General features: G+C 46.7%; 2 protein-coding genes across 6 annotated transcripts in view; one reads left to right on the forward strand and one right to left on the reverse strand.

Moving 5' to 3' along the window:
• Positions 1–20,922, forward strand: part of LOC138978955 (uncharacterized) — a 67,396-nt gene extending 46,474 nt beyond the window's left edge. For 3 of the 5 annotated variants that reach the window (XM_070351768.1, XM_070351769.1, XM_070351770.1), the window contains 2 exons: positions 9,816–9,956; positions 18,886–20,007. In XM_070351768.1, the coding sequence (XP_070207869.1) occupies positions 9,816–9,956; positions 18,886–19,107 (363 nt within the window). In that variant the 3' untranslated portion in view covers positions 19,108–20,007. The other 2 variants (XR_011459868.1, XR_011459867.1) reach the window with 2 other exon arrangements.
• Positions 321–7,771, reverse strand: LOC138978954 (uncharacterized). The gene has a single exon (XM_070351766.1). It carries the CDS (start codon positions 6,383–6,385, stop codon positions 1,940–1,942), a length of 4,446 nt encoding a protein of 1,481 aa, XP_070207867.1. The 5' UTR covers positions 6,386–7,771; the 3' UTR covers positions 321–1,939.
• Positions 20,923–24,798: the final 3,876 nt, after the last annotated feature.

Raw genomic sequence — 24,798 nt, forward strand, 5'->3', positions numbered from 1 at the left:
TTCCTATGGGAAGGCTGGGATCACACAGCCGAGTGTCATTCACTGACTTAACGAATGCGACTTTGAGGGTGCTCAGGTTCTGTATACCTGACCAACACGTACGCAGGTGCGGCAGTTCTCGGGCCTGGTTGACGCCAGGATATATTATGACAGTAAGCGTAGAGTGCTGCCCTGTCATGTAGTCTCAAAAAAAACCAAATTGGAAATCCAAAGCATCATTATAATCATCCTCAACTCATTAATCATCCAAAATATAAATTGTCCTTGCTCTTGTGGCCCTTCATGCCCGGAGCTCTCATGGTGACCTTGGTCTCTGTTACGAATGGGTTTTGTAAATTTACTTATGATGTACTCACAAATCACTCATACTCTCTATTCCAGGTTCGACCTCACTCATAACAATACTCAAGAAGGGAAAAACAGTTGAACAATTTACTTTCGTCCTTTGCATCCAAATACTACACAACATCTAATGTCAACACGCAAACTATTCAACTATCAATTCTGGTCACACAAAATCAATTATCTAACTGGCCTTTACTCGCACACACATGCATACTTCACTTTCTCACGTTACCACATTTGAGTCTTCCATGATGATGACGACGACGACGAATGACACAGGGTAAAGATGAAGACGATGTGCATAATGGCGATAATCAGGTTAACAGGACCAATGGTAGACGACAGAGATGAAGACGGTGACCGTAGACATGCTGGTATGACGAGTGACACTGGATAAACGTAGATGCTATGTTACAGTCATGCTCTCATGCTCTCCGCTGCCGAAGGAGACCATGGCGGTGGGGGTTGCCGGATTCATACTTCCTCGGTTCCTCCCTTTTGTCTGACGTACAAAGAAAACGACAATAATAAGTCTCTGGCGTGTAAACTGGCAATGTTGTATACATATGCATGGAGTTGGCCAGTTTACATAAACACTACTAATAATTCGATACTCTAACTAAATCGGTTATACAACATCAAAGAATATTTACCTCACTTCGGCAAGTCATTCACTCTATACAACTTCCATCCGTCCTCTGTGACAATTCAGGTAAAAGTGACCGGGACAGCTCACCCGTCCACCAGTTGGGGTGGATTCACAAAAACTTCACGTGCAACGTGACAAGACAAAAATCCGTGCGTGTTTAGGCTGTCAACCCTAGCATCCATAGGTGCTTGCACTTGACATTATATTATATCAAAATCATGTTCGTAACATCACCCCTTTCCCCCGGGAAAAAAATATTATACGAAGTGTAATATTTTTTTGTATCAAACACATTATTTACATATTAACAATGTTCCGGTAACAGTGTGCAAAAGATCCTTTGTCACAGTCACAAAATCACAAAGATAGTTAAAAAAAAAATTTCAAACTGGAAAATACGTCGTTGACTAATTCAGAACATCCAAAATCGACTTTCATGTCAGATCAGCAATACATCCATTAATACCTGTTACAATTCCTTCTCATGGGATAATACCTCTCAAGTCCTACTAATATGCACCATGCATTGAATTAGCGACACAATTCCCATCAACAGGTTTTCGAGTCATTATAGAAGCAGACTTAGTCCTATAAAGCTCACAATAAAGGCCTCCAAACCAGCCTTGTACGCAAAATAACCCTGTGCACTACTTCCCCAGCAGTCACTTGTTATTATACCATAATGCGTACCCAATACAAACTCACATGCCTAGTCACATCTAGGAAATACCATCAAATACGATACTGAACAATGACAATACTGGTCAAGATAATGAATACTCCTTATCAGAAAACGTACGAGAAAAATATAGAAAATGACCGCAACATAAGGACTGAAATGCCACGCGACACCGGAATCATCGATTAATACCCTTATGTTTAAACCGTTTCAAACATATCTAGACAGGTCAAATGACTCGTCTGTCCTTTTCTGTCTATGACTCTTCAAACATATAATCTAGAGAGGACATCGGCTTCGTGGTTCTGAGCACCTGCGATAGGTATGACCGTGAAGGAATGGTCCTGTAGCGCCAGCGCCCATCGTAACAAGCGATGGTTGGCTGTGCGTGAACCAGACAAGTATGTGAGAGGTCGATGGTCAGTCTCGACAAAGAAATGTCGACCAAACACATATCTATGGAATTTGTCAACCGCCCAGACAACGGCCAAACACTCTCTTTCAATTGCTGAATAGCGTGTTTCTCGGTCCAGCAATTTCCTGCTTGCGTACAAAATTGGTCGCAATTCACCCTCTTCGTTCGGTTGCAGTAAGACTGCACCGATCCCCGTAGAGGAAGCATCTGTGCGAACGGTGAAAGCCTTCTGAAAGTCCGGCAGAAGGACCACAGGTTCGGACGACAGAACGGACTGGATGCACTCCAGAGACTTTTGACAGGTGTCTGACCACTTGACCTTGGAGGGTTGGTTTTTCTTTACGAGATCAGTCAATGGTGCCACTACTGACGCAAAGTTTGGAATGTAGCGCCTGTAAAATCCAACAAGGCCAAGCAGTGCCCGGACTTGTTTCTTTGTGGTAGGAACACTGATCCGCAGTATCTTTGAAACTTTGGCAGGCACTGGGCCCATGGTGTTCTGCCCAATGCGATGTCCAAGGAATTCAATAGAATCCATGCCAACTTCCACTTTTGAAGGGCGCGCCGTCAAACCATGAGTGTGCAGGACAGAAAGCACCCCATCCAGAGACTGTAGATGTTCCTCCCACTCATCGTTGGCAACAAGGATGTCATCGAAAAAATTGAACGATGAAAAGCGTTCAAGGTCAAGTTTTCGCATCATTCGCGCGAAGGTACTGGGGGCTGTACTCAACCCAAATGGCATGCGAGTGAATTGGAAAAGCCCCCGCGACGTTCTGAACGCCGTTTTCGGTCTGTCTGTGGCAGCCATCGGAATCTGCCAGTATCCTTTCGTCAAGTCTATCTTTGTAAAGAACTGCTTATCACGTAATTTTGCGAACAGGACTTCTGGGTCTGGGATAGGTTCTGCGTCAAACCTGGTGACCTTGTTCAGTGCCCTGAAGTCGATACAAAAACGTGTTGAACCGTCTTTCTTTTTGACGAGAACAACTGGAGATGAGAATGGTGACGTTGATGGTTCAATGACGCCCAATTGTAACATCTTTTCGACCTCCTGCTTCACTGTTTGTTCAGATTCAAACGGTAAGCGGTACTGGCGTACGTTCACCACTGTCTCAGTTGTGAGTTCAATGGAATGCTCAATGAGGTCGGTGATACCGGGTAAATCAGTGAGCATGTGTGCATGTTTTTGCAATAACGAAGCGGCATTGGACTTCTGAATCAGTGGCAAGGATTCGTGGAATACCACATCCTGAACAGATTCAGTCTGTTCCACTGGCACTGACATGAGTTCAACCTTCTCCAAATCAGTTTCAGGGACGATTGTCTGTTCCGATACGACCCCCAGGGCTGATCCAGCCTGAACAAGTGGTGGATCACGTGTGACAAACTTACGAAGGAGGTTGACATGAAACAGTTTATGTATACCTGGTGATGTTTCCACCAAGTAGTCACACTCGTTGACTCGTTTTACCACCGGGTACGGACCGTGCCACTTCAATAACATCTTCTTGTGGCTCTGTGGCAAAAGGACCAAGACCTTCTCATTCGCCGAAAAAATTCGTGTCTTTGCCTTAGGCTTCTGACGGCGACGAGACAGTAGCGCAGAAGATTGCACCGCGTCCTGAGCCTTCTGGACCATGTTCTGTAAGACAGACCCTAACTTAGAAACATAGTCAGAGACGATCTGCTGTTGAGAATCAGGATGGGTCTGTGTCCATGTCTCGTACAGAAGTTGTGAAGGGCCTTTGACAATTCGACCATACAAGAGTTCGAATGGTGCGAAACCCGTAGTTTCTTGGGGAATTTCCCTGTAGGCGAACATGGCTGCTGGAATATATCTATCCCAATCACTTGGTTTTTCTGCCATAAGCCGTCTGAGAAGCGATTTTAAGGTCCCGTTAAACCTCTCCACCAAACCATTTGTTTGTGGGTGGTATGGTGTGGAATGCAGTTGCGCAACAGACAGTAGGCGGCATACCTCTCGCATTAAGTCGGACGAAAACTGTGTCCCCCTATCAGACAGGATTTCGTCCGGTAGCCCTACTCTTGAAAATATTTCCACCAGGGCCTCTGCCACTGCCTCTGTTGTAATTGATTTCAACGGGATTGCTTCAGGATAGCGTGTTGCTACATCAACTAACGTTAGGACCCAACGATGCCCTCTGCCAGATGTTGGAGAGATCGGTCCAATCAAGTCAATGGCTACCCGTGAAAACGGAGTGTCGATCACGGGAACTGGCTGCAATGGTGCTGGGGAAACACGTCCTTTTGGAAACGTCTTCTGGCATATAGTACAAGAACGACAATACTTCTTGACGTCCCTCCTATACCCTGGCCAGAAAAAGAAAGGGGCGATCTTTTTGAAGGTACTCCCCGCTCCCATGTGACCACCAAACAAACCGTCATGTGCGGCTATGAGAACGGACTCTCTCAAGTCGGTCGGCACAACTAATTGCCACGTCACCTTCTGTGATCTTTTTGACAATATGCGACGGTACAAAAGGCCGTCGCGAATAGAAAACGATTCCCCATCGTTATCTGTTTCCGCGGGAGGCTGCGAAACTTTAATGAACAGCCCCTGCAGGTGTACATCCTCTTTTTGTATCTGCTTGAGTTTATCAGTGGTAATATCTAGCTTGGGTGCCTTAGCTGTAAGCAGAGGGCGGAAAGGTCGTGCTTCCCTGGCAAGCTGGGCACGTGTCTGTACCGCATTGGTCACCTGTGTACACTCGAAACTTGTTCCCGGGATACGGCCAAGTATGACATCGCAGGCAGGGTTTTCGATGACGCATACTGTGACTTTCCCCGCGAAATAGGGACAATCCAAGCTAACAGTTGCCATAGGTAGATGAACAATCGTTCCGTCAAACTGTCTACATGACTGAGTTTCACCCGTTAACTGATCGTCTGAAACAAGACTTTTGCGGACACCCACAGTGGTGCAACCAGAGTCCAACATGACAACAACGTCAGCTCCGTTAACTGTGCCTTTACAAGTCTGAATTGTATTTGGTAGATTGTCGGATGCTGACATCCCTACCATGGTGTCTACCGCTACAGGGACACTCACATTTGCAAAATGAGCTTGTGTTGATGGGCAGTCCCTTTGATAGTGTGATGTGTCACCGCATGTGTAACAGCCACGCCCCCGGCCTGTACGTGGTGCCCCCTGACCACCCCTGTGAAACCCTCCTGAAGAGTTATAATTTGTTTGTCCTGTACGATCATGCTTTTGGTCCCCTCGATTTCCACGATAGTTAAACCCTCGGCCAGATCTGCGTGCAGGTACATTACCCCTTCCTGAGCCCGAAAAATTGCCCGTGTTCGCCGACTGGCTACCAAAACTCAGATTGCTGAGAAAAGGTTCAGGGTTTCCTTTAGCTGCCATGGACTGCGTAGGGTGTGCTTCTCGATAACGATCTGCTGCTTCGATCATTGCTTCCGCGGAGGTAAACTTTGACTCTCTTAGGAATGTGACAAGTTGAGTGGAACAAGAGGACAAAATTTGTTCCCTCAGCAGTAAATCAACCAGCTTATCGAAATCTGCGCCTACTCCTGCTAACTCAGCCCAACGAAGAAAATATCTTCTCAATCTGCTGAAAAAAGTAGCCATATCTTCTGATTGTTCTGGCTTAGCTGATCTGAAATGCGAACGGAACCCTTCCTCGGTACATCTAAACCGCTTAAGCAAGTGCTTACTCAATACGTCATACGATTGGGACTGTTCCACTGAGAGCTCTTGATAATAGGTCAAAGCTTTGCCTTTTAACAGAGAAGTTAAGGTGGAGACCCAGTCTGATCTTGGCCACCCCATTGAAATGGCATGCTTTTCAAAACGGTATAAATAACTCTCAAAATCATCGTGTTTTTCGTCGAAATAAGGTAACTTTGGTTTTCCCTTTGATGATTTTTCTTTTTCCCTACTCTCTCTCTCACGGCCGGCGAGCCGTTCAGCTTGAGCAAGCTTTTCTCTTTCGATTTCCATCTCCTTTTCCTTCAACTGTCTATCTTGCTCTAACCTTTGTCTTTCGAGCTCCAACTCCTTTTCCTTCATAACAATCTCCTTTTCCTTCAACTGTCTATCTTGCTCTAACTTTTCTCTTTCAACCCTCATCATCTCTCCACCGTCTCTCTTACTTTGCCGGTCTGCAAGTCTAACCTCACGCAAGGAATCCTGTAAATACTTAGTGGTCTCGGCTTCATTCAGTCCCATATATTTCGCCTCCGACCTTAACTGTGCAATCAAAGTGTGTTCGGATTCATCCTCACTCCCCTCCGGTTTTGCATCAGCCATGATGAAAAATCTATCAAATATGCACAAACTTTCAAAAATTCACAACCCCAGCGCTACAAACAATTTCTATCAACTAGAACAGCGCCATATAACCATGTGTATATACATACAATATCACTATAAATGACAAGCGAAAAGAAAACAACAAGAAAAAGTATCTTCAATTGCAAGGAAAAATTGAATTCCAAACCCAAGGTTGCTGTTGTCAGGTATCAACAGACAAAATAATTATCCTCAAAAATGAAACTGTTTCCCACTGACTCAAAATAAATCAATGAAAACGTATCTCCAACTGCCCCAAGAACTAAACGAGCAAATTAGTCTCTATGCAAAACGAGAAACTTAAAAATGCAAAAAGGGTCATGGGTAAACTCAACTTGAAAAAATGGTACTAGCAAGCTCGCTGACTCGCGACTTGATATGAATTTAACTGGCAATTTTGAAGAAAAAAATAATATGGGCTCTGGCAAGCTCGCCAATTGTTACGAATGGGTTTTGTAAATTTACTTATGATGTACTCACAAATCACTCATACTCTCTATTCCAGGTTCGACCTCACTCATAACAATACTCAAGAAGGGAAAAACAGTTGAACAATTTACTTTCGTCCTTTGCATCCAAATACTACACAACATCTAATGTCAACACGCAAACTATTCAACTATCAATTCTGGTCACACAAAATCAATTATCTAACTGGCCTTTACTCGCACACACATGCATACTTCACTTTCTCACGTTACCACATTTGAGTCTTCCATGATGATGACGACGACGACGAATGACACAGGGTAAAGATGAAGACGATGTGCATAATGGCGATAATCAGGTTAACAAGACCAATGGTAGACGACAGAGATGAAGACGGTGACCGTAGACATGCTGGTATAACGAGTGACACTGGATAAACGTAGATGCTATGTTACAGTCATGCTCTCATGCTCTCCGCTGCCGAAGGAGACCATGGCGGTGGGGGTTGCCGGATTCATACTTCCTCGGTTCCTCCCTTTTGTCTGACGTACAAAGAAAACGACAATAATAAGTCTCTGGCGTGTAAACTGGCAATGTTGTATACATATGCATGGAGTTGGCCAGTTTACATAAACACTACTAATAATTCGATACTCTAACTAAATCGGTTATACAACATCAAAGAATATTTACCTCACTTCGGCAAGTCATTCACTCTATACAACTTCCATCCGTCCTCTGTGACAATTCAGGTAAAAGTGACCGGGACAGCTCACCCGTCCACCAGTTGGGGTGGATTCACAAAAACTTCACGTGCAACGTGACAAGACAAAAATCCGTGCGTGTTTAGGCTGTCAACCCTAGCATCCATAGGTGCTTGCACTTGACATTATATTATATCAAAATCATGTTCGTAACAGTCTCAGTGTTCCTGTTTGATCCTTCCCTGAATAGTAGTTCTGCTGTTAGTCTTCAACGTGTGACGTTCTAGGGGGTCGACGGAGGGACGTGGTGGCGGTCTGCTCTCTGGAGGGGACGCTCACTCAGTCTGGCTCCGCGACTTAAAGTCAATGTCGTTTGTAGGGGGCATAGTAGGTAGTGCAACCAACGTCGCTGAAGAGTAGAATGACTACAAACATGGCGGCGAGAGCACGCGTGCGCATACCATGCTGGGAGGTAGCCTTGACCTGACGTTGTCATGTGACCGTCAAGGCCGTTCTATTGTTAGGGTTACTTACCCCCCTTACCAGGGTGAGCGTAGTTTTCAGCGTCCTAGCACTAAACTGAAGTAAATTGCTATATGTGAATTGGGATAGGATATAATAATAATAATAATAATAATAATACGAATATTTATAACGCGCACATATCTCACCAACAGGCCACTCAAGGCGCACATACACTCATTCACACACGCGGAGACTTAAAGTCACTAACACACACACAGCATCAACCATTAAATATGTACAGTTATTCAGGGTGGGATGGGGGTGGGCAGTGTAGAATGCATGGATTATTTGGAAAAAAGGAAAGTCTTGAGTGCAGATTTGAATGATTCGAGGGACTGTTGTTGACGGAGGGGGAGAGGTAGTGTGTTCCATTGGCTAGGTGCTTGAAAAGAAAATGAGCGTTGACCTGCTGTTTTGAGTTTGGTGTGGGGGATGTTGAGTTTAAGGGAGTCGGCAGATGATCTGAGTGCTCGTGAAGGGACATAGAGAGAGAAAGAGAGTCAGAGAGATAGGCAGGGGCGAGACCATGGAGGCATTTGTAGGTGAGAGTGTTGATTTTGTACGTGGTACGGGCAGGAACGGGCAACCAGTGGAGCTGATTTAGGAGGGGGGGTGATATGGTCTCTCTTTTTCTTTCGTAAGATAAGACGGACAGAGCTATTTTGAATGCGTTGGAGACGAGAGATAGAAGAAGAGGGAAGACCCGCCAAGAGAGAGTTACAATAGTCAAGACGTGAGAGAATGGTGGAAGTGACCAGTTTGGCGGTAGCATCTGTGGTGAGGTACTTGCGGATAGTGGCGATGCGGCGAAGTTGGAAGTAGCAGGTGCGAGAGACAGAAGAGATGTGTTGTTTCATGGAAAGGGTGTTGTCTAGAGTGACTCCGAGGTTTTTGACAGCAGAAGACAGAGGGACAGAAGAGTCAGAAAGTTGAAGAGAGTCGGAGGTGGCTTTGGAGAGTTTGGATGTAGTGCTTATTAGAATAGCTTCAGTTTTGTTGCTATTGAGCTGGAGTTTGTTTTCTGTCATCCAATTCTGCACGTCAGTGATAGTCGTGTCAGAGATAGAGGAAAGAAGAGATTCAGACTGGTCAGGGGAAGAGCTGTTGTGAAGTTGAGAGTCGTCGGAAAAAGAGTGGTGGAGAACGTTGTGTCGGTCAAGGATGTGGTCAAGAGGTTGAGTGTAGAGAGTAAATAGTACAGGCCCAAGGACTGAGCCCTGAGGGACTCCGCACTCAAGCCTGATGGGGTCAGAGTTCAATTTGTCAATCGAAACAGTCTGGTAGCGGTCGGTGAGATAAGAAGAGAACCAAGAAAGAGCTGTGCTATGGATACCAAAGTTTCAAGCAAAGGTGTGCTGAAGGCGTTGAAGGAGGATGTTGTGGTCGACCGTGGCAAAGGCCGCTGATAGATCAAGTAGGGCGACGGCAGAGATTTCAGCTTGGTCAGTGGCAAGGAGGAGATCATTTGTGATTTTGAGAAGGGCAGTTTCGGTGGAGTGGTGAGGACGATAGGCAGATTGAAGCGGAGAGAGAAGATTGTTGCAAAGAAGGTGAGAGTTGAGTTGTTTCAGGACGACTCTTTCAAGGAGTTTGGAGATGAAGGAAAGGTTTGAGACAGGGCGGTAGTCATATGTCATTTAATCGGTGACCGAGGACCGGACAAGGCACTGTGTCTGCTAGTTCTCTGTCCTCCGCTGTCAGTCAGCCGCAAAGCGTGTTTCCCTGTGCAGGGCGACAACGTGCTGATCGACTTGCGGCGCGAGCGGAAGATCATCAAGTACATCGACCTGGGCATGGCCACCTACCGCAAGGGACTCAACTTCCACCTGCCCGAGGACCAGATGTCCAAGTTCAACTTCCTCTCGCCAGAGGTACGCCTGGTCTGACCCTGCTCTTCTCAAACTGGGTCTCTTTGCTGTCCAAATAGCACACAAGCACGCAGTTGCAATAGTGCATATGTGTGGTGTGTCTGTCTGTGAATTTCAAGTGGTTACTGGTTCTGCGCGATCTCACACCCATCATGCCCTTCCCGCCTCTTTCTCCCTCAAGTTGATCAGGCTTTCAACATAGGCATGCGTCCTTCCATGCGTCCTCCGCCTCGCTTCACCTCAGATCCGGCCATGCAGGCTTTTGCATTGGGATAAGACCGTCCCTCCACATAGTCACACACCAACACCCTTTTACATTGGGATAAGACTGTCCTCCACATGGTCACACACCAACACCCTTTTACATTGGGATAAGACCGTCCTCCACATGGTCACACACAAACACCCTTTTACATTGGGATAAGACTCCTCCACATGGTCACACACCAACACCCTTTTACATTGGGATAAGACCGTCCTCCACATGGTCACACACCAACACCCTTTTACATTGGGATAAGACCGTCCTCCACATGGTCACACACCAACACCCTTTTACATTGGGATAAGACTGTCCTCCACATGGTCACACACCAACACCCTTTTACATTGGGATAAGACCGTCCCTCCACATGGTCACACACCAACACCCTTTTACATTGGGATAAGACCGTCCTCCACATGGTCACACACCAACATTGGGATAAGACTGTCCCTCCACATGGTCACACACCAACACCCTTTTGCATTGGGATAAGACTGTCCTCCACATGGTCACACACCAACATTGGGATAAGACCGTCCTCCACATGGTCACACACCAACATTGGGATAAGACTGTCCCTCCACATGGTCACACACCAACACCCTTTTGCATTGGGATAAGACTGTCCTCCACATGGTCACACACCAACATTGGGATAAGACCGTCCTCCACATGGTCACACACCAACATTGGGATAAGACTGTCCCTCCACATGGTCACACACCAACACCCTTTTACATTGGGATAAGACTGTCCTCCACATGGTCACACACCAACACCCTTTTACATTGGGATAAGACTGTCCCTCCACATGGTCACACACCAACACCCTTTTACATTGGGATAAGACTGTCCTCCACATGGTCACACACCAACACCCTTTTACATTGGGATAAGACTGTCCCTCCACATGGTCACACACCAACACCCTTTTACATTGGGATAAGACTGTCCTCCACATGGTCACACACCAACATTGGGATAAGACCGTCCTCCACATGGTCACACACCAACATTGGGATAAGACTGTCCCTCCACATAGTCACACACCAACACCCTTTTACATTGGGATAAGACTGTCCTCCACATGGTCACACACCAACATTGGGATAAGACCGTCCTCCACATGGTCACACACAAACATTGGGATAAGACTGTCCCTCCACATAGTCACACACCAACACCCTTTTACATTGGGATAAGACTGTCCTCCACATGGTCACACACCAACATTGGGATAAGACCGTCCTCCACATGGTCACACACCAACATTGGGATAAGACTGTCCCTCCACATGGTCACACACCAACACCCTTTTACATTGGGATAAGACTGTCCTCCACATGGTCACACACCAACATTGGGATAAGACCGTCCTCCACATGGTCACACACCAACATTGGGATAAGACTGTCCCTCCATATGGTCACACACCAACACCCTTTTACATTGGAATAAGACTGTCCTCCACATGGTCACACACCAACACCCTTTTACATTGGGATAAGACCGTCCCTCCACATGGTCACACACCAACACCCTTTTACATTGGGATAAGACCGTCCTCCACATGGTCACACACCAACACCCTTTTACATTGGGATAAGACTGTCCCTCCACATGGTCACACACCAACACCCTTTTACATTGGGATAAGACTGTCCCACTACATAGTCACACACCAACACCCTTTTACATTGGGATAAGACCGTCCTCCACATGGTCACACACCAACATTGGGATAAGACTGTCCCTCCACATAGTCACACACCAACACCCTTTTACATTGGGATAAGACTGTCCTCCACATGGTCACACACCAACATTGGGATAAGACCGTCCTCCACATGGTCACACACCAACATTGGGATAAGACTGTCCCTCCACATAGTCACACACCAACACCCTTTTACATTGGGATAAGACTGTCCTCCACATGGTCACACACCAACATTGGGATAAGACCGTCCTCCACATGGTCACACACCAACATTGGGATAAGACTGTCCCTCCACATGGTCACACACCAACACCCTTTTACATTGGAATAAGACTGTCCTCCACATGGTCACACACCAACACCCTTTTACATTGGGATAAGACTGTCCTCCACATGGTCACACACCAACACCCTTTTACATTGGGATAAGACCGTCCTCCACATGGTCACACACCAACACCCTTTTACATTGGGATAAGACTGTCCCTCCACATGGTCACACACCAACACCCTTTTACATTGGGATAAGACTGTCCTCCACATAGTCACACACCAACACCCTTTTACATTGGGATAAGACCGTCCTCCACATGGTCACACACCAACACCCTTTTACATTGGGATAAGACTGTCCCTCCACATGGTCACACACCAACACCCTTTTACATTGGGATAAGACTGTCCCTCCACATGGTCACACACCAACACCCTTTTACATTGGGATAAGACCGTCCTCCACATGGTCACACACCAACACCCTTTTACATTGGGATAAGACCGTCCCTCCACATGGTCACACACCAACACCCTTTTACATTGGGATAAGACTGTCCCTCCACATGGTCACACACCAACACCCTTTTACATTGGAATAAAACTGTCCTCCACATGGTCACACACCAACACCCTTTTACACTGGGATAAGACTGTCCTCCACATGGTCACACACCAACACCCTTTTACATTGGGATAAGACTGTCCTCCACATAGTCACACACCAACACCCTTTTACATTGGGATAAGACTGTCCTCCACATAGTCACACACCAACACCCTTTTACATTGGGATAAGACCGTCCTCCACATGGTCACACACCAACACCCTTTTACATTGGGATAAGACCGTCCCTCCACATGGTCACACACCAACACCCTTTTACATTGGGATAAGACCGTCCTCCACATGGTCACACACCAACATTGGGATAAGACTGTCCTCCACATGGTCACACACCAACACCCTTTTACATTGGGATAAGACTGTCCTCCACATAGTCACACACCAACACCCTTTTACATTGGGATAAGACCGTCCTCCACATGGTCACACACCAACACCCTTTTACATTGGGATAAGACCGTCCTCCACATGGTCACACACCAACACCCTTTTACATTGGGATAAGACCGTCCTCCACATGGTCACACACCAACACCCTTTTACATTGGGATAAGACTGTCCCACTACATGGTCACACACCAACACCCTATTACATTGGGATAAGACCGTCCTCCACATGGTCACACACCAACACCCTTTTACATTGGGATAAGACCATCCCTCCACATGGTCACACACCAACACCCTTTTACATTGGGATAAGACTGTCCTCCACATGGTCACACACCAACACCCTTTTACATTGGGATAAGACTGTCCCTCCACATGGTCACACACCAACACCCTTTTACATTGGGATAAGACCGTCCTCCACATGGTCACACACCAACATTGGGATAAGACCGTCCCTCCACATGGTCACACACCAACACCCTTTTACATTGGGATAAGACTGTCCTCCACATGGTCACACACCAACATTGGGATAAGACCGTCCTCCACATGGTCACACACCAACACCCTTTTACATTGGGATAAGACCGTCCTCCACATGGTCACACACCAACATTGGGATAAGACTGTCCCTCCACATAGTCACACACCAACACCCTTTTACATTGGAATAAGACTGTCCTCCACATGGTCACACACCAACACCCTTTTACATTGGGATAAGACCGTCCCTCCATATGGTCACACACCAACACCCTTTTACATTGGGATAAGACCGTCCTCCACATGGTCACACACCAACACCCTTTTACATTGGGATAAGACCGTCCTCCACATGGTCACACACCAACACCCTTTTACATTGGGATAAGACCGTCCTCCACATGGTCACACACCAACACCCTTTTACATTGGGATAAGACCGTCCTCCACATGGTCACACACCAACACCCTTTTACATTGGGATAAGACTGTCCCTCCACATGGTCACACACCAACACCCTTTTACATTGGGATAAGACTGTCCTCCACATGGTCACACACCAACACCCTTTTACATTGGGATAAGACCGTCCTCCACATGGTCACACACCAACACCCTTTTACATTGGGATAAGACTGTCCCTCCACATGGTCACACACCAACACCCTTTTACATTGGGATAAGACCGTCCCTCCATATGGTCACACACCAACACCCTTTTACATTGGGATAAGACCGTCCCTCCACATGGTCACACACCAACACCCTTTTACATTGGGATAAGACCGTCCCTCCATATGGTCACACACCAACACCCTTTTACATTGGGATAAGACTGTCCTCCACATGGTCACACACCAACATTGGGATAAGACTGTCCCTCCACATGGTCACACACCAACATTGGGATAAGACCGTCCCTCCATATGGTCACACACCAACACCCTTTTACATTGGGATAAGACTGTCCTCCACATGGTCACACACCAACACCCTTTTACATTGGAATAAGACTGTCCTCCACATGGTCACACACCAACACCCTTTTACATTGGGATAAGACTGTCCTCCACATGGTCACACACCAACACCCTTTTACATTGGGATAAGACCATCCCTCCACATGGTCGCACACCAACACCCTTTTACATTGGGATAAGACTGTCCTCCACATGGTCACACACCAACACCCTTTTACATTGGGATAAGACTGTCCCTCCACATGGTCACACACCAACACCCTTTTACATTGGGATAAGACTGTCCTCCACATGGTCACACACCAACATTGGGATAAGACCGTCCTCCACATGGTCACACACCAACATTGGGATAAGACTGTCCCTCCACATGGTCACACACCAACACCCTTTTACATTGGAATAAGACTGTCCTCCACATGGTCACACACCAACACCCTTTTACATTGGGATAAGACCGTCCTCCACATGGTCACACACCAACACCCTTTTACATTGGGATAAGACTGTCCTCCACATGGTCACACACCAACACCCTTTTACATTGGAATAAGACTGTCCTCCACATGGTCACACACCAACACCCTTTTACATTGGGATAAGACTGTCCCACTACATGGTCACACACCAACACCCTTTTACATTGGGATAAGACCATCCCTCCACATGGTCACACACCAACACCCTTTTACATTGGGATAAGACTGTCCTCCACATGGTCACACACCAACACCCTTTTACATTGGGATAAGACCGTCCCTCCACATGGTCACACACCAACACCCTTTTACATTGGGATAAGACTGTCCTCCACATGGTCACACACCAACATTGGGATAAGACCGTCCTCCACATGGTCACACACCAACATTGGGATAAGACTGTCCCTCCACATGGTCACACACCAACACCCTTTTACATTGGGATAAGACTGTCCTCCACATGGTCACACACCAACACCCTTTTACATTGGGATAAGACTGTCCCACTACATAGTCACACACCAACACCCTTTTACATTGGGATAAGACTGTCCCACTACATGGTCACACACCAACACCCTTTTACATTGGGATAAGACCGTCCTCCACATGGTCACACACCAACACCCTTTTACATTGGGATAAGACCATCCCTCCACATAGTCACACACCAACACCCTTTTACATTGGGATAAGACCATCCCTCCACATGGTCACACACCAACACCCTTTTACATTGGGATAAGACCATCCCTCCACATGGTCACACACCAACACCCTTTTACATTGGGATAAGACCGTCCTCCACATGGTCACACACCAACATTGGGATAAGACCGTCCCTCCACATGGTCACACACCAACACCCTTTTACATTGGGATAAGACTGTCCTCCACATGGTCACACACCAACATTGGGATAAGACTGTCCCTCCACATGGTCACACACCAACATTGGGATAAGACCGTCCCTCCACATGGTCACACACCAACACACTTTTACATTGGGATAAGACTGTCCTCCACATGGTCACACACCAACACCCTTTTACATTGGGATAAGACCGTCCCTCCACATGGTCACACACCAACACCCTTTTACATTGGGATAAGACTGTCCTCCACATGGTCACACACCAACACCCTTTTACATTGGGATAAGACTGTCCCTCCACATGGTCACACACCAACACCCTTTTACATTGGAATAAGACTGTCCTCCACATGGTCACACACCAACACCCTTTTACACTGGGATAAGACTGTCCTCCACATGGTCACACACCAACACCCTTTTACATTGGGATAAGACCGTCCTCCACATGGTCACACACCAACACCCTTTTACATTGGGATAAGACCGTCCTCCACATGGTCACACACCAACACCCTTTTACATTGGGATAAGACCATCCCTCCACATGGTCACACACCAACACCCTTTTACATTGGGATAAGACCGTCCTCCACATGGTCACACACCAACACCCTGACTGCTTTCTGTCGTGAGGAATTTGGTGAAGAATTAATTTTCAAAAAAAAGACCTTGGTTCCTTCTACACAAGTAATTGTTTAAAGAAAATAGCCATGTGCACAGAGATCCCCCCGGCTGTTGATTGTGGGTGACCAAGTGGAGGGACGGTCTGGGAGGGACGGTCTGGGAGGGACGGTCTGGGAGGGACGGTCTGGGAGGGACGGACGGACTGGGAGGGACGGTCTGGGAGGGACGGTCAGGGAGGGACGGTCTGGGAGGGACGGACTGGGAGGGACGGTCTGGGAGGGACGGTCTGGGAGGGACGGTCTGGGAGGGACGGTCTGGGAGGGACGGTCTGGGAGGGACGGTCTGGGAGGGACGGTCTGGGAGGGACGGTCTGGGAGGGACGGTCAGGGAGGGACGGTCAGGGAGGGACGATCTGGGAGGGACGGTCTGGGAGGGACGGTCTGGGAGGGACGGTCTGGGAAGGGCGGTCTGGGAGGGATGGTCTGATCCCGTGTAAAAACCTGCAAGACTACAGACATGAGAAGGTGAGGCGAACCGCTGTGTTCTGCGTGAGACGCAGGGACGGTGGGCCCTTCAAGCCGCCGACAGCTAGGCAACAAGTCCAATTGGCTGTACAGTGGGCCCTTCAAGCCGCCGACAGCTAGGCAACAAGTCCAATTGGCTGTACAGTGGGCCCTTCAAGCCGCCGACAGCTAGGCGACAAGTCCAATTGGCTGTACAATGGGCCCTTCAAGCCGCCGACAGCTAGGCCACAAGTCCAATTGGCTGTACAGTGGGCCCTTCAAGCCACCGACAGCTAGGCGACAAGTCCAATTGGCTGTACAGTGGGCCCTTCAAGCCGCCGACAGCTAGGCGACAAGTCCAATTGGCTGTACAGTGGGCCCTTCAAGCCGCCGACAGCTGGGCGACAAGTCCAATTGGCTGTACAGTTGGCCCTTCAAGCCGCCGACAGCTAGGCAACAAGTCCAATTGGCTGTACAGTGGGCCCTTCAAGCCGCCGACAGCTAGGCAACAAGTCTAATTGGCTGTACAGTGGGCCCTTCAAGCCGCCGACAGCTGGGCGACAAGTCCAATTGGCTGTACAGTGGGCCCTTCAAGCCGCCGACAGCTAGGCCACAAGTCCAATTGGCTGTACAGTGGGCCCTTCAAGCCACCGACAGCTAGGCGACAAGTCCAATTGGCTGTACAGTGGGCCCTTCAAGCCGCCGACAGCTGGGTGACAAGTCCAATTGGCTGTACAGTGGGCCCTTCAAGCCGACGACAGCTAGGCGACAAGTCCAATTGGCTGTACAGTGGGCCCCTCAAGCCGCCGACAGCTAGGCGACAAGTCCAATTGGCTGTACAGTGGCCCTTCAAGCCACCGACAGCTAGGCAACAAGTCCAATTTGCTGTACAGTGGGCCCTTCAAGCTGCCGACAGCTGGGCGACAAGTCCAATTGGCTGTACAGTGGGCCCTTCAAGCTGCCGACAGCTGGGCGACAAGTCCAATTGGCTGTACAGTGGGCCCTTCAAGCCGCCGACAGCTAGGCCATAAGTCCAATTGGCTGTACAGTTGTCCCTTCAAGCCGCCGACAGCTAGGCCACAAGTCCAATTGGCTGTACAGTGGGCCCTTCAAGCCGCCGACAGCTAGGCCACAAGTCCAATTGGCTGTACAGTGGGCCCTTCAAGCCGCCGACAGCTAGGCGACAAGTCCAATTGGCTGTACAATGGGCCCTTCAAGCCGCCGACAGCTAGGCGACCAGTCCAATTGGCTGTACAGTGGGCCCTTCAAGCCGCCGACAGCTAGGCGACAAGTCCAATTGGCTGTACAGTGGAACCCCCCTTTTAAGTCCTCCACAAATGTTTGTTTTTTAAACCAGGTCTTACAAATAAGAGGGTTTTAAAATGGGGGTAAATGTAGAGAGGTTATGAATAGAAGTCTGAGATAACAGGGGGGGTAAATGTAGAGAGGTTATGAATAGAAGTCTGAGATAACAGGGGGGGTAAATGTAGAGAGGTTATGAATAGAAGTCTGAGATAACAGGGGGGGGTAAATGTAGAGAGGTTATGAATAGAAGTCTGAGATAACAGGGGGGGTAAATGTAGAGAGGTTATGAATAGAAGTCTGAGATAACAGGGTCTTAAAAGGAAGGAAGTCTTCAATGGGGGGGGGGGGGGGGTGTTCCACGCTACACTCCTTCCCTAACACACTGCCCCACGTTCCAGGTGCGTGCCGGGGCCTACACCTCCCCCATGTCAGACGTGTACAGCCTGGGCTACCTGCTGGAGCAGATCAACCGCCTGGCGCACCTGCCTGTCCTGCGTGACGTCACCAAGCGATGCACAGACGACGTGCCGGCTGACAGACCTCACCTGCCGGACGTCGTCGACATTCTCCTGCCGGACTCGGACCATCTCGCGGCGTCCGGCGCAGCATTCTCGGACTGACGTTGTGGTTTACAAGGAAACAACATACTCAAGTGTTCAGGGAGATCACCCGTCTCCATTGTTAGAGAGTGCTCAGCGTGTGATGAATCTCGTCTGTGATATTGTGCGTGATACAGTGTGTGTAGACTGACGTAGCGACGATAGACGTGAACAGTGAGTGTACATCAACACCATTACCATTAGTGACTGCATTACTCCATCTTCGGGGGACTACTCTGCATTTCAACCTTTCTAAAATAAATAAAAAGTTTGTTTGTTTTGTTAACTCGCCCTTGACCTTTGAAGACGAACATTAAACATGACACGTATTTGGCTGAGCGCTCCAGCTTTACAAGAAGAAATACAGGCCGGTATGCGGATTACAGCTGACTTCATCCAAGATCCACCGAATGTCTCCAACTCGGGACCTATACGTCTACCCCGACTCGAGACAGAATCTCGTCAATACGAACACACTGTTGTGTGAAAGAGGACCGGAAGTGATATATGTGAGATGATGTCCAGTGGTTTAAATTCACATATCTCTGTACCACAAACAAAAACGTCAGTATTAACTGAATTTTACAAAGACAATTACGTGCCAAATATGACTAAGGTTGCGTCAAAGATACCTTTCATTGCGTGCAAGACACTATGTAAAGCATCACTGGTGTTTCCAGGCTGCTAGTATAGAGTAAGACCATCCAACGACTTGGACAATAAAACCAATCTACACCTTAGCTTTCTGTGAGGAATGGGATTTGTCGGGCTGACTTAGTCCCCTAACGGATAATTGCATTGTACGAAACACTTTACACGAAACACTTTACACAGAGAGCAGCCAGGGTGTAGAGCAGTCAGGGTGTAGAGCAGTCAGGGTGTAGATCAGGGTGTAGAGCAATCAGGGTGTAGAGCAGTCAGGGTGTAGATCAGGGTGTAGAGCAATCAGGGTGTAGAGCAGTCAGGGTGTAGAGCAGTCAGGGTGTAGAGCAGTCAGGGTGTAGAGCGGTCAGGGTGTAGAGCGGTCAGGGTGTAGAGCAGCCAGGGTGTAGAGCAGTCAGGGTGTAGAGCAGTCAGGGTGTAGATCAGGGTGTAGAGCAATCAGGGTGTAGAGCAGTCAGGGTGTAGAGCAGTCAGGGTGTAGAGCAGTCAGGGTGTAGAGCGGTCAGGGTGTAGAGCGGTCAGGGTGTAGAGCAGTCAGGGTGTAGAGCAATCAGGGTGTAGAGCAGTCAGGGTGTAGAGCAATCAGGGTGTAGAGCAGTCAGGGTGTAGAGCAGTCAGGTTGTAGAGCTGTCAGGGTGTAGAGCAGCCAGGGTGTAGAGCAGTCAGGGTGTAGAGCAGCCAGGGTGTAGAGCAGTCAGGGTGTAGAGCAGTCAGGGTGTAGAGCAATCAGGGTGTAGAGCAGTCAGGGTGTAGAGCAGTCAGGGTGTAGAGCAGTCAGGGTGTAGGGCAGTCAGGGTGTAGGGCAGTCAGGGTGTAGAGCAGAGAGTAGAGTTGTGGTATATGTCCAAGTGGAGGGATGGTCTCATCCCATGTAAATGTCTGGACAGGACTGTGGAGGTTTACATGCTGCTTTACACAGGAAGGGTGCTCTCTGTCAACAACGTGTGATAACCGGGACTACTATTGACCTCACCATGGTTTTTCCTCAGGTTTCTCTCGCCAATAAATGTGATAGTGATGTAAATACAGCCAGTGGTGCGAGCCGCTGTGCTGAGTGGTTGTCCTGTGTGCAAAGTGACAGTGTATATTTTGAGCCTGGTGCTCTCCTCGTGTTCTGTTTTTATGACGCCGTATACTGATGTAAAGACATTTTCAATACAGTGTTTTTATGTACATTGTTTCAGAAGTAACAATATGATAGTGTGTGTGTGTGTGTGTGTGTGTGTGTGTGTGTGTGTGTGTGTTTTACGTGTGTGTGTGTGTGTGTGTATTTGTTTTACATACATGTGTGTGTGTGTGTGTGTGTGTGACTATTTATCCAATTCCAGAAATGAGCTGAAAGTATTAATCACTAGCATACACACACACACACACACACACACAGAAAGAGGATAAGAACGAACCAAAATTGCACACAAGATAGACTTGCATAACAAAAAGATAACTTGGTGTCACGTAACCCAAAGGATACAAAATATTTTATTTCTGAAAACTGAAAAATGGGCAATCACCACAAGCATGATTCTGCACACACCAAAAAGGCTTGGCACCAAACGGTTCAACAACAACGACATTGCATTACTGGTTGATACAGGCGTGGTTGCTTGATTCTTAATATGAAGACAAATAGTTTCTTTCTTTCCGTATTTGGTGTTTAACGCCGTTTTCAACCGTTCAAGGTTATATCGCGACGGGGAAAAGGTGGGGGGGGGGGGGGGGGGGGAGATGGGATAGAGCCACTTGTTAATTGTTTCTTGTTCACAGAAGCACTAATCAAAAAATTGCTCCAGGGGCTTGCAACACAGTACAATATACGACCTTACTGGGAGAATGCAAGTTTCCAGTACAAAGGACTTAACATTTCTTACATACTGCTTGACTAAAATCTTTACAAACATTGACTATATTCCATACAAGAAACGCTTAACAATGGTAAAAGGAGAAACAGAATCCCTTAGTCGCCTCTTACGACATGCTGGGGAGCATCGGGTAAATTCTTCCCCCTAACCCGCGGGGGGTACCAGATAAGATCATGTTTAAGCTATCTCAACAAAAAGCCTCACATTATGTAGATTATTATGTCAGGGCAGACCAAAGGGTGAATTGAAGTTTAACATTAAAGAGCTCTTCGACCGAACACTGCGACATTTCACTGGGAAAAGCTATCTGCACCATAGGGTTGGTTGGAAGGCAATTGTTGAATTGGGCAAATAAATGTCAATATTAGGAAGCACATACTCTTCTTTCCTTGTAGAAAAAAAAGCATTGAAGTTTTCCCTTTCAAAACGCATATCTCATTTCAATACCAATTACTTGAGCACAAAACCCAAACCAAAGGGGAACAATTACAGTCCTGCACACACTGGTTACTTCCCTTGTCATAGGCTGAACTGCTTGCCTGCTGAACGGGCAATTATATCGTCTGATAAGCAGTTTTTCAAATACAAATGACTTAATTATTGACTTGGTGGCTGATTCATTAAGCGGTTGAATAATCTGGATAACATTGCTGTTCATGCAGAAAGAAAATGGTGGAACAATGTATAACACAGCCCCAGAAAAAGCTTACCTGAATCTAATATTAACCTAAAATGATCTTTAACGTGCACACATAGAGAAAGACAAGACTGTAACTGACTGTAACTGACTGTAACTGACTGTAAGCATGTACAATCCAGTTGTAAAGGCTGTCTTGTTCACACTAATACTAAAATCATTACTACATTAGCCTACATACCTATAAGCTATTGTGGTCATGAACAAGCAAACAAGCAGCTGCATCCTTGCTGTACTCTAACCAGCTTTCTAAAAGACTGACACAAAATCTGTCAATGTTATAAGTTTTGGAATATGATTTTCAGAACCTTAAACACTGCCCAACACAAACAGTACAAGCTAAGGCAAAACACAACAAACACAACATAATCATTAACAAAACCACCGCAAAACACAACATAATCATTAATAAAACCACCGCAAAACACAACATAATCATTAATAAAACCACCGCAAAACAAACAAAAAGTCAACAAAACAGCTTACAAATATGTGGGGTTTTCATTCTTTTGAACATTTTTGGTGATAAAGTGTCAAGTTAAACCTCAAGTTCTCACATATATATATATATATATATATATTATCTGCATTTCAAACACCAGATAAGATCGGGAACGTCCCACTAGTCCGAGGGTTCACTAGTTCGAGGGTTCACTATAGACGCTTGATTTTCCAGTTATTATACCGCCCCTTAAAAGGCGGTATAGGTTTCACTGTGTGTGTGTGTCTGTCTGTCTGTCTGTCTGTGTGTGTGTGTGTGTGTGTGTGTGTGTGTGTGTGTGTGTGTGTGTGTGTGTGTGTGTGAGTGTCCGCAAATAGATATCCGATGTTTGAGCACCGATTTCAATGAAATTATGTGTGAGGCTGTAATACAACCCAGGCTCGATCCTCTCCATAATTCAGGTCGGTGGGATAACTAATTGACCCTCACGGGCAAAAGGAAACCCGAGGTGCTATATAATATGACTAAAAAAGTGTAGGCAGTTCGATCACGTAATTGTCCAGTCGGGGCGGTATCCTGATAAATTTAATATCCTTTCTTCAGTCAAAATATAAATAACTAAGTTTCTTGGGGGAAATAGTCTGAGATTTCTTCAGTCAAAATATAAAACAACCACATTATCTTTTTGAATGAAAACAACTCAGTGTTTTTTTGAGAATATTCTTCGATTTGGTTCCCACAGCAGTGAAAAACACATGCACGCACGCACACGCACATCCACGCACACATACACACACAAAATAAAAACAAATCAAATTGAATATCCTTTGTTCAAGCATCTTTTGTGAACCCTCGGACTAGAGAACCCTCGGACAAGTGAACCCCTCTCGATAAGATCATGTTTAAGTTATAAAACAAACCTTTCAAAACACGCCCCTGAGGAAGGCCTGGCAACAGGTCGAAAATTTGGGCTGCCACTTGAAATTCTTTGTTTGGCTTTTCTTTTCCTTGATTTTAATAAAATAATAAAATAATCATTACAAAATAATCTGACAGATCAAATCATGGTATTCAAACTTGCAAGTTACTCCTGCCCAGTAGCCTCTGAAGAAACCCAAGCTCGGTCAAACAAAACATTTAATGTTATTTGTACTTTTCACCAAAAAATGACATACAGATCGAGACAGCCGTTGTTCTACAAGATGACGCTATAGATCCACTTGAGCAATGACTGATGTGTCAAGCCGTTGTTCTACAAGATGACACTATAGATCCACTTGAGCAATGACTGATGTGTCAAGCCGTTGTTCTACAAGATCACACTATAGATCCACTTGAGCAATGACTGATGTGTCAAGTCGTTGTTCTACAAGATGACACTATAGATCCACTTGAGCAATGACTAATGTGTCAAGTCGTTGTTCTACAAGATGACACTATAGATCCACTTGAGCAATGACTAATGTGTCAAGTCGTTGTTCTACAAGATCACACTATAGATCCACTTGAGCAATGACTGATGTGTCAAGTCGTTGTTCTACAAGATGACGCTATAGATCCACTTGAGCAATGACTGATGTGTCAAGCCGTTGTTCTACAAGATCACGCTATAGATCCACTTGAGCAATGACTGATGTGTCAAGCCGTTGTTCTACAAGATCACACTATAGATCCACTTGAGCAATGACTGATGTGTCAAGTCGTTGTTCTACAAGATGACACTATAGATCCACTTGAGCAATGACTGATGTGTCGAGCCGTTGTTCTACAAGATGACACTATAGATCCACTTGAGCAATGACTGATGTGTCAAGCCGTTGTTCTACAAGATCACACTATAGATCCACTTGAGCAATGACTGATGTGTCAAGTCGTTGTTCTACAAGATGACACTATAGATCCACTTGAGCAATGACTAATGTGTCAAGTCGTTGTTCTACAAGATCACACTATAGATCCACTTGAGCAATGACTGATGTGTCAAGTCGTTGTTCTACAAGATGACGCTATAGATCCACTTGAGCAATGACTGATGTGTCAAGCCGTTGTTC

The sequence above is a fragment of the Littorina saxatilis genome, linkage group LG10 (assembly GCF_037325665.1).
Source record: "Littorina saxatilis isolate snail1 linkage group LG10, US_GU_Lsax_2.0, whole genome shotgun sequence".
Lineage (NCBI taxonomy): Eukaryota > Metazoa > Mollusca > Gastropoda > Littorinimorpha > Littorinidae > Littorina > Littorina saxatilis.